A 14,791-nucleotide genomic window follows, 5' to 3' on the forward strand; every position below is an offset into this window, starting at 1 on the left:
GCTTGTGGCAGAGCTTAGTCAGTACTGTGGAAAGTACAAAAAGTCCAAATAAAAAGCCATTTAATATAAAACAGGTGAAAGAGACAAATGGAGAATAATCAAAATCTCATTAGGACAAATAAGTAACCTGCCTACGATGCCACAAAACTGATGGCATTTTCAACCAAGTAGGCAAAGCTGTTTCTCGGACAGCCACCATCACAGGAGTGCAAATCTCAAAAATGTTCTCACCCACTGGGGCAGAATTTTCACTAGGTACCCACACCATGGCCCCAACTCTGGCTATATATTAGCATCACCTGCAGAGTTTTCAAAAACTTGATGCCTAGGCCACCATGGGCAGGAATACTTTCTAATGCTCCCTTGGTAGCTATGGCCTGTGCTCTAGATCAGTCAGGCCAGGTCAGCCCAGCCACCATCTGCTGCTTTACCAGCTCCCATCACTACCATCCTGCGATTATGGATGCTCACAGGAGGGGAAGCAGAAAAACAAATTTATGACAGTGGCCCAGCCTTCATTCAACTGGCTGGGCTAATCAGTTGTGATTTTAAGAATCTGTCTTGATTAAAGCTATAAGTCAGCCAGGTGTGGTGGCTCATGCCTGTAATCCCAGTACTTTGGGAGGCTGAGGCAGGCGGATCACCTGATGTCGGGAGTTCAAGACCAGCCTGACCAACATGGAGAAACTCTGTCTATAAAAATACAAAAAACTAGCTGGGCGTGGGGGTGCATGCCTGTAATCCTAGCTACTCGGGAGGCTGAGGCAGGAGAATCGCTTGAACCCGGGAGGCGGAGGTTGTGGTGAGCCGAGATGGTGCCATTGCACTCAAGCCTGGGCAAACAAGAGCGAAACTTCATCTCCAAAAAAAAAACTGTAAGTCATTCATGTGACAGTTTGTGCCCTTCCTGCCTTCCCTCCCTCCCTACTATGTGCTTGGCACTATGCTGGATGCTGGGAATACCATGGTAAATGAAGCACAACTCTTTCCCTCAGGGAGTCTACACGCTACCAGAACGCTATAGCATACTAGTGATGGGCTGGGATTGTAGGAAGCTGAACTGAGGACCCACACAGGCCCAAGGGTGAGTCACCCACTCCCCTGTCACCTGCATGTTAGAACACGTGGCTATAGAGAGTATGGGACAAAGCTAGAGAAGGAGGTCAAGAAACCAAGTCAAGATCTGGAAGTCAAGATGTCCCTTTATAAACTTAAAAATAATAATAAAAGTAGAAAGAAAGATGTGGAACAAGCATGAAATATTGATGATTAGTGTTAACGTGACACCACGGTGTGCTGGAGAAAGTGAGCTAGCCTGTCAGAGCTGGTTTTATCATGAGAGTCCCAGAGCGAGCGGGGAATCGGAGTTTTAGAGGTACAGCGGGACCCTGGAGGAGCAGAGATGGCAGACCTGAACGCATCTGCAACTCTTTCTCAGGCGCAGAGTAGGAGCTAGACAGCAAAAGAACCACTCTGCCCCCGGCCTGCCCAATGTCACCCTGCACACAGAAAGAGAAGAACTGGGGCAGAGTCCAGGCTCCCAGCTCAGGGAGTCACGCGTCCTACATTTTCCAAGGCTGCTCCAATCATCAGCGTTCAATCTTGCCTTAACTGAGAGGTAATCTGCTGAGCTTGGGGTTCCATAATGTAGTCCTGCAAAAAAGGTGATTGACTAAATTTGCAATGTGAGTTTTAAGCCTCTATATGAGCTTTCTTAACAAATCTCATTCATGTTACAAAAGGAGAAGTTCTTTTTATTACCTACCCTAACTTTTGGTTCAAAATACATAGTCATCTTAAAGTGAACTTGAAGGTGACTCCCTTGGAACATTTCCCACCCTGCTAGAATGCCCAGTATGGCTGAGTCCATGTCTTAGGCTTCTCCTGCAACTCTATAGCTTCCATTCTATGCTGGGCACAGAGCCACAGCACTGCAAGGCTGGACATGCAGGAGATTCATAACTCTGTTATCCACAGAACACCAGGAAGCAGAGGAGCTCAGTCTTAGCAGAGAACAACAGTGCCTGGATGACCACACTATATCTCATCTGACACAGGGTCTCCCAAGTCCTCCTGCCTCTGTCCACACTTCTGGAATGACTCACTATGGCTGAATTCCAGCTAGCCTTCATATCCCATTTGTTAGAGGGACCACATCCTCTATGTAGATCCTAGGGTGGCCACTGTCGCTGAGGTTGCGGGCAGGTGGGTGCTCCTACAGGCCTCTATCACAAAGACAGTAGCAGCTGACTCCATCAGCTTACTCCAGGTTACCCTGAACACCTGCTCTGGTCTGGGCCCTGCCAGGAATGCCAGGCACAGAGATGCCAGGCACCCACACCAGGCGGCTGTAAAGGAACACCTGTGGATAAAAGCACTCAAAGGCAAGTAAGAGTCAAGAGTGATCATGTCCCTGAGATAGGTCACAGATGGTGTAGGCTAATTGAGGATAAGGTTCATATGAGAGAAGCAAGGGACTTCTAAGTTCAGAGGCCCTCTGGGCCCTGGCTTCTCAAAATGTGGTCCACATACTATCCCCTGCTTCATCCCCTGGGAGCTTGTTAGAAATGCAGGGTCTTATCCCCACCTGGACCTGCTGAAACAGTATCTGCATCCTAATAAGAGTCTAGGTTCTCTCCTACACCTGTGAGTTTGAGAAACCCTACTTTGGAGGTGTGTTTGGACTGCCACTTTAGGATACCAATTCAAAAGTCATGGACCAGAGAGGCTTTTGCTTAAGGAATGTGCCTGAAATCACCCAGCCAAGCGAGTAACAGAGGAAGGACGTGAGCCCAGGTCTCCTGCAGCTCAGGCCAATGGCACTGGGGGCTCAGGGGGCTCCTGGAGAAATTGACCGTCATAATACTGTAAAGGTCAGGCCACAAGCGTCTTGGGTTCCAGACCACACCCAGGTTCAAGCAGACTGCTGGGAGGAAGAGGAGTCAGAGGATGCTGCAGCAGCAGCGGGAAGCCAGCTTTGAGTAAGCACACACAGCTGGCTTGTGCAGAACACATCCTGATGACCTCTGGAGATGAAGTCAGACACTATGCAGTGAAGAGATGTGCTACAAACATCAAATCCAAGGTGGACAGATCAGCCAACATCAGCCAAGAAGAAGAGACAGGGAGCCAAACAGCCCATTTGCGGTAATGAATTGGGCTGGACTAGAGAAGTCCGGAATCCTGACACTTGTCATTTGGCTACATTTAAGGAATCATAGAGCCCTATGACTGGAAAGTAACTAAAAAGTTATATGTTCCAACTACTCACCATGCCCTAAGATCCCAGAGAGAGGTTGTCTGGCCTCACTCGCCTCAGTTCTGTCAGCAGAAACCTACTCCTTACCTTCACAATGTAGGCTTGCTTTGACCCAGAAATTTTCATTCTGAGAGCCAGGCTTAAGGAAATAAATCCCAAATGTGGAAAAAGCTATATGCACAAAGATGTTTCTTACAGTGGAATGTATAATAAAGTAAATAACAAACTTAGTAGTTTGTTTAGAGATTATAACAAGAGAAACAACTTATACACCCCTGACTGAAGGAACAGTTCACACCTGGAAAACACATTCTCTGAGCACCTGTTTTCTGCAACGAACACAGAATGGGGTAAGACACTCACCTTGTCAGCCACACTCACCTGTCAAACCCGACAATCAATAGGGTGACAGATGTCAGAACCACATCTCTCTATACCAAGGTCAGCCAGATCTTAAATATCTTTGATTTTGTGGGCTGTGTGGCCTCTGTTGCAATGGCTCCACTCTGCTACTGTAGTATAAAAGCAGCCAAAGATGATACATAAATGAATGAGCGTGGCTGTGTTCCAATAAACCTTTATTTACAAAAACAGGCAGTTAGCTGGACTAGCCTCGGGCTATAGTTTGCTGAATGCTGATCTCTATCCTCACATCTATTCATTTTAAATGGCAAAAACATTTTTGAACTATCCTACACGTCTAACACAGGGAAATGGTTTAATATGTTAAAGCATTCATCTGATTCACTTCATCCATAGATACTTACTGAGTGTCTGTCTATGCCAGACACTGCTCTGAGTCCTGGGAAGAAGCAAGGCAGTGAGTGAGGAACACTGCGAGGCAGTGAGTGAGGAACACTGTGAATCAAAGGAATATGCCTGAAACCTTACAAGAGTCTGCACTAATAGAGAATATCCTTCTAATGCTACATGAAAAGCAAAATACAAAATTGTGTATAAAAATAAGACCAAATAGTGCTTTTATATTTTAAAAAAACACACAAGAGGAAAAAACCCAGAAAGAAGACTATCAAATTGTCGCTAATGTTTAACTTTGGCTGTTTGGAATACCCCTCCTCTCTTTACCTGAATTTTCCAATGTCATATGATTACGTATTACTTTTACAACAAAACATTCCCTCCCCACTGTATTTAAAAGGGAAGGTTTGTCTTGGTTTAAGCTAAGGTCTTTGTCCCTCCTACTTCCACCTGCGGTTACCACCGCGGACCCTGAAGGCAGGTGGAAAAAGCCAAGCTGCTGGCTTCTGGATGTTCACACACACGCCCAGGCTGAGCCGGAGAGTTCAGCACCCGGGACAGCGCCACCAGCGCCACAGGAGCCCATAGGGATGAGAAGTGAGTAGCAGCAGACGGTAGCCCCTGGAGGGCAGGGGCTGTGCCTCCTCCCTGGTCCTCCTGCCGAGTCCATTTGAGACACATGGGCAACACCTGTCAAAGCCGGAAAGAGTGTTGTCCCCTGAGCCCAACTGATGCAAATGGAACGAGCCCGGTGACCCAGCGGGGGAGGATTGTTGGTAGAAAGGAAGTAAAAACAAATACTGCACAGATCCCTTAGCCACATTACTATCTTGGGAGAGACTCGCAAACATGCCAACACCAGTCACAGCAACATCTGCTTCTAATTGCTTCTCCCCCAGCATTTTCAGAGCTCGTCAGCTGGCATTTGCCCTAGGAAAAAATCCAGTATTTTTAACAAACGCTTAAATCAGATGGCGTCCTTGGTGAGCAATTTCTTACGTGTTTGGTCTTTGAGGCTAAAAACAGTGAGTGCACCCATAAGGGATGTGGTTGTCAGGAGGGGCTGGGTGCTTAGGAGGTCCCACTTCAAATGGTATGACTAAGAGTTTCCAGTTCACAAGGCACGTTCAAATGTTTTCTTTCACTTGTCATGTATTTATAACCTAAATATAAAGTGTTTTGGCAAGTTTTTTTTTTTAATGCCACTGTGTCCACTTCTTTATGGGTAATTTCCTCTCCCAAATATTTGTATAAGAAAGTTCCTTTGTAAAAGAAAAATGTACGATTTTTTTTTTAAAAGACTACATTTATCTATGCTCCCACTTGTGAGTACTTTAAGCAAGATATCATGTATGGACAAAACTTCCCATTCTTTGTCAAAAAAAAAAGTCTCTGCATTTAGGCTCAAAAAAACAGCACCCCCTTCTGCCCGTCAGAAAAGGGTCTTCCTGTGCCAGCCAGTCTGAAGCAGGAAGGCAAACCTGGAATCTAGGCCTTGGGGGCTCTGTGTCACCCTCCTCCCTCCAGAAGACATGGACAGCCTCGACTCAGGACAGACCTGCTTGGACGCTGCACCTGTCTAGGGCCAAGGCAGATGTTCACAAACCTCCCGTGGCTCCCCACTGTTAAGACCAAGACACACAGCATTGAAAGACTCTCTGCCCAGGTCACCTTGCTGTGTGGGGCCCACGCTCAGCCAAGTCCCCACAGACATCCTGTGTTCCCACTTCCTATATCTACACTCTCTGCATGACTGCCTTCCTCCATCATTCACTCATTCAGTTAATCATGATTCACACAGTGCCTACTATGTGCCAGGCACTGTTCTAGAAGCTTGATGTCAGCAGCAAACAAAAATCCCTGCCCTCAAAGAGCTTACATTCTAGAGGAGGGAAACAGGCAAACGAATGAACACATAAAATCCATAATATGTCAGATGACAGTAAATGCAATGGAGAAAAATGAGATAGCATAGGGGACTAATGAATGCTAGTGAGTTGCAGTCAGGGGGCACCTCACTGGAGAGGTGACATGTGATCAGAGCCCTGTGACAGGGGGCAGCAAGCCTCTGCAAAGGAAACAGGCAGAAGAGCCTTCCAGGCAGAGGGAGCAGCAATTGCAAAGGCCCTGAGGCAGGAATGTGCTGGTATGTTCAGGGAAGGCAAGGAGCCTAGTGGGACTGGCACTGATGAGAAATGCTGGCCCGCCCCCAGGCCAGAGAGGATCATTTAGGCCTTGTGGACCATCAGAGATGTTGGCTTTCTTTTACTGTAAGATCAGAGCCTGGAGGGTTCCAACAAGAGGAGTGACATGTCTGAGTCACACTGTAACAGACCAATCTAGCTGCTGAGTTGAGAACAGCCTGCAAGGGGCAAGGGGGAAAGTGAGAGATCAGATGGGAAACTCCTGCAACCATCCCAGTGAGAGACAACAGCAGAGCTACAACAGTCGACGTGGGGAAAAGTGTCCAAGTTTTAGAGAATTTGCTAATGGTTTGGGTATGGGGATATGATGTGAAGAACAGAGACAGGGCCGATTCTGATGATTTTGGCCTGAACAACTAGGATGGAGCTGCCATGTAGTAAGTGGTGATAGTAAAAGGCGCAGCAGGTTGCAGTAAAGGATGGGGATGGAAATCACAACCAGCCTTTCAACCCCAGGAACAGTGACTCCTCTGAGAAGCCTTCCCACAGCAAGCTAAAAGCACTCACCCCCTCCCTTCCTCTCTCTCCCAAGCATGTATGCATGTATACAGGTGCACACACACACCCCGATTCTCTGTACCAGAGTTATTTGCATCCACACATTATTCCCTTGTGTAACCCAGCAGCTGTAGCCACACATTATTCCCTTGAGTAGCCCAGCAGATTCATTTTATATCATCTGGAAGCATTTGTGCACAGTAGGTACTCAACAAATATTTTTAGTAATATGCTGCATAAAATCACACCTATGATATTTTAAGCCTGACAGCTCAACAACGTTCTTTCAAAACATCTAAAAATTATGCTTAGCACTGATTAAATATTAAGTGGTAATTATTCCACCTCAAGGGTCCTATATATAGATGCTGACCTGCCCCCAGTTATTCAAATTGTTGAAGCAAGCTCTCCTGTGGAAAGGCCAAATTAGGAAAATGGCTGTTACCTTGCTAGTCCTTATATCCCAAGCTTTCATTTCAGAGCTGAAGCCTCCACATAAAAAAATGTTGTGGTCTTTCGGATGGAATTTCAAGGTAGTGATTCTAAAGTCACTTCGACCACTAAATAGCTGAGTTCCTACAACACAAAAAGAGAAGAGAGGATTAGAAAGTACTTAGGTCATGAAACAAGTATCTTAAAACTAAGATGCCATCTGGTACGGGGGTCCATAGCAAACACAGCTCCCCTGGGCCCAGTGAGGCCTAATGGAAACTTTCTGGCAATATGACAGTGGTGGCAGCAAGACTTGCCCTTATTCTCTGATTCTCTGGCCAGCCCACCCTTGACTAGCTGAACATCCCCTCCTCCTGGGCTGAGCTTAGACAGGTGGGTCGATGTGTGCCACCTTTCACATGTGCTGTAAGCATGACATGCATTAGCTCATATAAACCACACAACGACCCTATATCCACCTTACAGCCAAACACAAGGCCCAGGGAGGTCATGTAACATTTCCAAGATTGCACAGTTAATACAGTAGATTATTTATGTAAGAGTTTAAAAACCAAAAACAGGATTGCTCCAAGGTGATACCTTTCAGGATCAGCCACCTTATAATAATGGATAAATGGTTTGCTGTGGAGCATGGCAGATGGGGTGGCCTGAGACACTGGGCAATAAATGAGAGTGGCCATCGTGGTGGCCCAAGAACAGATTGGACAGAGTGGTGTGGACCATCAGGGTTCTCACTGGCTCTACAGGACACAAGGCAATCCTTGTCCTTTATAAATACATCATAAACTGTTGTCAAGCATTTATGTGCATTATGGTAAGTGTGTGTGTGTGTGTGTATACATATATATACACACATACGATGTGAAAAATGTCTTTTTTATCACTATGATCTTTTAGAGGTAAGCTACATAAACTTCAAAAACATCAATCATTTGGAGCAACTTAAAGCTAGTCCTCCTTCCACTACCCAGTACAGCTCCCGTGTCCCAGGGCACGGCTGTCATTCTTGTCTGTCCACACCTCATCCATCTGAAACTGCATCAAGAAGGTGGACCAGCCTTGGGGGATGTTCTCGCCATGGGAGTCTCTGAGTGCTGGCCCTGTGCACATCCCCCGCAGGCAGGGCTTATACACCAGGCACAGCACCTGCCGCACGCCACCCAGCCAGAAACGTAGAGGAGGCTTCCCTTAGAGGTGCCACAAGGGCTCCCACAGTGCAGGAGGAAGAACCTTGACAGGCTTGTACCCACAGAAACTCCCCCATTGGACTGAGCAGTGGGCTACTTAGGGACACGGGAAACTGGTGGTGAAGAAAATCATAAAGACACTGAGGTCTCAAGCATCACTTCCACTCGCAGGAACCCAGGGAGCAGCACTTGCTCATTCAATTCAGAAAGCACGAAAGGTTGCCCTGCTTTGTGTTCTACGACCCCACACATTAGTGAAGGGCTCTACCAGCTCACCAGGTGCGGAAATGAAAGTAATCAATCAGTATTCACGACAGTCGCAGCGGGAGGCTTTCAACAGACCCAATCTGCCTAGATTCATGGTCTCCAAGCTATTATTGTTTGACAGTACACCCCATCCATGAAAAACGTAAGGCACATATCACCAGTATATAGACATTGAAGTTGTATCACGTGCTTCTGTACCAACATATTATGAACATTTAAAAATGCCAAAAATAGAACACTTTAAAGGATGATACAAGGATAAGTCAATATTTTAAAATATATTTTAATATACTCTTATTAAGAGGATCAACGAACCTCTCTGAAATCATGAGTTATGTAATACTCTTTCTAGTGAGAGCAACAGAATTGAATATGCTTCCATTTTTCTTAATGTAGGGAACTGTTTATAATTCAGTTATTTGAATGTAGTCTGGTTGCAGGTAGGTTGGTTGATCCACTGAACTCTATCAAAGCCGACAAAGTTTCTTTCACACACAGATGCATGGATCTTGATGGGAGAGGTTCACCATTGGCCACATGGAGGACATTTTCCACTTCTTTTTTTTTTTTCTTTCATAATTGAGATTTTGTTGGTTGAGGATCAGTGCAGACATTTCAATTTGTACACAATTCTTAACATATGTAACAAAAATCTAAAAAGCCATGTATTGTAATTCTTTTTTAAAGTAATTCCAGTGACTTTCTCACTTAAAATTTGGAAGGAAATTTTCATTAAGAGGCCATCAAGTACCTGTATCTTCACATGTTGATAAGCTGTAACATACGCCTCACCAATTCACAACTGAATAGCAGGTACACTACATATTCAAATATTTAATCTTTCATAGCACAGTAACAAAGTTTTTTGGAAAACAGGACGACCACAACCAAAGATGTTCCAGAGTGCACACAACTCTGACAGGGAGAGCCACGATCAAGGCATGGCCTTCTTTAGGGAACAATTCTACTAAAAAACAGCATGAGAATAGAAGTAATTTTAAAATGTCGAAGACACTAAATGCAGGGCTGACTCCATATCGCCATTTCATATGCTTTGTATCATAGGATATAAAAACTAACCCCCCATCTATGGAATGTTAAGCTGACACCCGAGACAATCAAAGCTTCCCATAATTCAATATCCTACACTATTTTCTGGTTGTACCAAAAAATAACCAGAAAATGATTTCACCTCTTAAAAAAAAAAAAGCGTTTACACTTAAAAAATGGGATGAGGTGGGATTCCCTCCTTCTTAAAAATATTTCCAGAGGTACTAAAAAACTTGCATTTACAAAATAGTTGATAAAATATTCCTCTGGATTGTATAAGAAAGGAGACCGGGACCACTGCTAAGACATGGTAATGGGTTCATCAGACTTGGTTTCTTTCTCTCCTGCTGCATCAGAGGCTGGACTTTCCTCAGTTTTCATTTCCCCGTTTTCTGCAGGTAACTGTTCTTTAGTTTCTGGGTTAGCCACTTCGGCCTGTTTTCCCTTTGCTCCCCTCTTCCCTTTTGTTTGCATGTTTTAGTCTGAAGATGTATCCTTTGCTGCTGCCATTTTCCGGCTGCACTTCCACTTTTGCAGGAGCAGGTTTAGCTGACAACCACACCAATCTCCTCTTGGGCATCCTGGCGGCAGAGAAAGGTGCATGCCAGGTGCCTGTGGCACCAAGAGCCTTCACGAGGCTGGGCTGCCTGGACATTTTCCACTTCTATCCACCACTGATGCAAAAGACTTTGTGAACATTTTGCTAGTAAAGCTCCATTACCCCTAATATCAAATAATAGCTCCTGCAACTAATCAGAAGGTTAATTATTGCATTATCATATTTTTAACAACCCCGCTCAAAATCCACTGAAATTTTCATTTAAAGGATTTTAAAACAGATTAGAAAAGCACTATTCCCAGGTTAAGGGTGAAGATATTTGAGATTTTAATAGGTGACACATCATTTTTGGCAACAAAAATCACGTAACAATGGAAACAATTAAAAACTTCTGTTTTCAAAATGTTCTCTCCATAGTACAACTTTTTTAGAAAGCAGTTACTCTTTCATCCTTTGTTCAAGCATTACGTTTGCCATGATGGATAATAAAGGGTGTTGATTTTTTTTTTTCTAATATCTTCTAGGGGCCTATAACTGGCAGTTACTTATCAGCAGAGAACATTTTGGAAATACTTGACTTTTTGTAAATAAAGAATCTATACCTCTTTGAGCTCCACAAGCCCCTTAACTAGTTTGCTACAAGATGCAGTGCAGATGGCACAAAAGATTTTCATGGTCACCCTGTGTCATCACACTGTTGCCAAGAGCTGGCTGCTTTAGGCCACATAACCTGGATGGAGAAGGGACTATAAACAACACCCTAACTGTCCAGCCCGAGGAGAATAGTGAAAACGTGGTTTTCTGCCTGATGGGATGCTGAAAAGCCACTGAACACTGGAATCACAAACAGCGGTCTGCAGCAAGATGGACAATGCTTGATTCCTGTTCTTTAATTACAAGAGTATTAAATGGGAATTGATACACAGCAGTCCCCAACCTTTTTGTTACCAAGGATGGGTTTTGTAGAAGACAATTTTTCCATGAACCAGCGGTTAGGATGGGGGTGCTTTTGGGATGAAACTGTTCCACCTCAGATCAGCAGGGGTTAATTAGATTCTCATAAGAAGAGCACAACTTAGATCCCTCGCAAGCGCAGTTCACAATAGGGTTCCATTCCTATGAGGACCTGACGCTGCCGCTGATCTGACAGGAGACAGAGCTCAGGTGGTAATGTTCACTCTCCCACCGTTCACTTCCTGCTGTGTGGCCCGGTTCCTAATAGGCTACAGACAGGTACCAGTCTGTGGTCCACGGGTTGGGGACCCCTATTGATATGGACAAAGACTGGGAAGAGATTCACTGAAATGAAATGAGTTGTTCTAGAGGTAGTAAGATAACTTTTTAAATTATACTAATATATTTGTTGTAATACTGTTTTTCTAATAAATAAAGATTTTTTTTAAGTCATGAAGGAAATGAGCAGACTTGTAAGATGATGGTCTTTGTGTTATGTCCTTCTCATTAGATCAACAGACAACACTCTCAAGTAAACCAAAAAACTGCTTCTTGGTGAATTGATCTAATTGGAAATCTGGTACTCCTCCTCCCCCCAAAAAATGTACTCTTCTTTTCCTTTCCTGAAACGCACCTGCAACTCAAGGTGGTACATAAAGCCTTCTATAGAGCGTGGCAAACCGCACCTTTTAAGCTACAGTTGGTGGTCAGAAGCCAACCATGACATGCACAGTTAGCAAGTGCCCCTGCTCAGGGAGCACAGGCAGAGGGCTGCCACCTCGGTCCCCATGTGCCTATGCCAGAGACTCAGAGCAGCATTGCAGCAGCACAGAGACCCCAGGACACTCGCTTCAGCGAAGTGGCTGGGGATCATCTGGAGACTGAGGGCAGGGACCACCATCACATCCCCTAGACAGAAAAGGCAGGCGTGGATGCCACTGGAGCCCCCACACCACTGAGAAGCCCCAGGACTGCCAGGGTCTTTCTCCCCACAGGGACAACTATGCTTATTGCTGAGAACATTCAGTGACTGGCTTCTTGCTCACTTGGAATTCATTGCCAATCCTTAAATCCAAAAGGAACACAAAGTCTATCTGCCTGGAGAAGAGTTTCCCTTGTTTTTTGGACCATAGCATATAACCATATGCTTAATTTCAGAAATGACAGTGAATTATCCATATGTTTTTTCAAAAGTGCAGTGATACAGTCTTGCCAACAATGGGAAAGATAGATGAGAGAAAACATGAAAGCTGAATTGCTAAAAGATGATAACTGAACTTTTTCTGCTAAAAAAAAAATCTGAATGTTATTTTTCCTCAACCCCCTAAAGAAACTGAAAATCTGTCTTTTAAGTATTTCCATTTAGAAGATAAGCTGTAGTTTATACATTTTTCCTATTTGTACTTATACTAACTAGGCCTTTACTGCTTTTCTTCGTTAAAAGCGTTCAAAACTACAAGATTTAAAAATTTTTAAATATGTTTCTGGATACCTAGTGAAAAACATTAAGTTAAAAATCCTGCTAAGCAAGTTCTCAAATAAGACTTTGTTTCAGAAATCAGAACCATAGCCATCGTTATCTGGCACAATGTTGGAAGCAGAAGATGGTACAGCTGAGGATTTCCAAGGTACGCAGACCCAGATCCCACCCCAGCTCTGTCACTTCCAGTGGAGAGGCCCTGGGCAGGACCCTGCACTGCTGTGTCTCACACTCTTACAAATGTAAGGTTGTCACGACAGCTAAATGTAATGAGGTACATGAAGCCTTCCACAGATCATGGCAAACAGCAATCAACAAAAGGGAGCTACTATAGTTTGCAAAATTAAATGGCAAATTATTGAATTCATCCTCAGTTAAATCACAAACTAAAACCCAGGGATACAGGTTTGTAAATAGCAAGAACCTCCAGAGATCAATGCTTTTTGAGCTTTTGTCATGAGGCTTTGAGAGTACAACGCCCTGGGCTGCCCTTTACATTTGTTAAAGAGATGTGGGTAAAGTCTAGAAAATATTCATCACTGAAATATATTGAACATGAACACCAGCCATGCCGGAGGTGAAGGTCTTAACTTGTCAGATGGGCTCTTCCTCTCTACCTTTTCATAAATCAAGGAGCTTGTTTGTCATATCTTCTCCTGGGCAATGCTACTTTCAGCATAATGGTTAGCTGTTATATAACATTTAACCTTGAGACCATCATGCTTGTTTACCTGTTTGATATAGAAAATTCTGTTTATTCACTGTATGCTTATTATAGAAAACTGAGTTTTAAAATACTTAATCCACTGGCACTGACTTTATTGATCTCATTATAACAAGCTCAACCAGTATGAAAACTTTTTGGATCTTCTTGGAGCTAGGAAATATCACTTCTTTTCTCCTTGAATCAATAATAATACAAATAAAAAAATCATTAAAGCAAAAACATGTTTAAAACACAGTGCAGAAATTCCATTTGTTCTACTGACTCTATGACCAGTGCTTCCACCTCCATTTGACAGTGATAAGGCACCTGGGAACTCTGGAACGGTGGCTCCTCCAAGCTGCCCCTCTTCCTTTCTCAGGTGGAGACACCGAGCTCCCCAAGATGACCACACATGTAGCCAGGGCAGCACCACCTGTCCACTGTAACATCTACGCTTGGGACCCTATTATCGTGCAGGCCTCCAGGTCGTGAGGGCCCTGCTCCTCCATTCAGCATGTCTGGCTCCCAGCCTAGTTCCTGTCACATAATAGGTATTTGATCCAGGTCACATGAAACCCAAGTATGGGTCTCCAGGAAAGAAAAGATAAGCTCCTGCGCCCCTCTCCAGGGAGCTCAGAGGCAGCCCTGGCAAAGCAGTTCACAGTCAAGGAGAGGGGACGACATTTATCAGGAGCCTATTACCTCCAGGCCTGTCTGGAGCTTGCACACATCACACCGCACCCTGGGTGGTAGGTGTAATTAACCCATCTCTCACAGCCGGGAAAATGGAAGCTCAGTGAGGTGAGAGACACCCAGAGCCACATGAGTCAGCCACACTGAGATGGAGACTGGCCCCGTCTCATCTCAGGGCCAGCTCTCTGTACCCCACACCTTGCATCCCCGCCAGCTATTCGTGACCTTTCCTTCTCCTTGGTGCTTTGTTCACATCCACAGACTGACGAACATGTAGGAAAAATGTTGACAAGGGAAAGCTTATGCTGTTGGCTTGTGGTAATTGAGCTTGTGTTCCCAGGCAGTAGGTATATGACTCATTTCGCCAAAATCAATATCGTTACACTCATCCTCTGGGAAGTATTCAGCTAGCTGTAAATTTAACCAACCTGACTCAAAGTTAACAAGAAAAGAAGCTTACTAACTTTCAAATCAAACTCTATGCCTCAGAAACAGGGGCCATCTTGGCAATCCGGGCAAAGGCCTGGGAAGGGTCTGGCCTGAGAGCCAGCTGAGGCTGCATCTGAACATTCCCCATCAGCTGTGGCCCTGCATCAGCCAGCAATCCCCTCCAGCCCTGGTATCCTCATCTGTAGACCCAGGACCACAAAAGGTGGTTGTGAGAGTTAGAAATAATGTATGTAGGAGAGCTAAGTCCCACACAAATGATAGGTCCCAGTAAA

General features: G+C 44.6%; 1 protein-coding gene across 3 annotated transcripts in view; it reads right to left on the reverse strand.

Annotated features, from left to right (window-relative positions):
* WDR25 (WD repeat domain 25) overlaps window positions 1–14,791 on the reverse strand; it is a 152,167-nt gene that overhangs the window by 38,221 nt on the left and 99,155 nt on the right. For all 3 annotated transcript variants that reach the window (XM_032287399.1, XM_032287398.1, XM_032287397.1), the window contains exon 4: window positions 7,166–7,296. In XM_032287399.1, the coding sequence (XP_032143290.1) occupies window positions 7,166–7,296 (131 nt within the window). The remainder of the gene's footprint in view (window positions 1–7,165; window positions 7,297–14,791) is intronic.

This window comes from Sapajus apella, unplaced genomic scaffold (genome assembly GCF_009761245.1).
Source record: "Sapajus apella isolate SASKATOON/1434 unplaced genomic scaffold, GSC_monkey_1.0 scaffold20, whole genome shotgun sequence".
Lineage (NCBI taxonomy): Eukaryota > Metazoa > Chordata > Mammalia > Primates > Cebidae > Sapajus > Sapajus apella.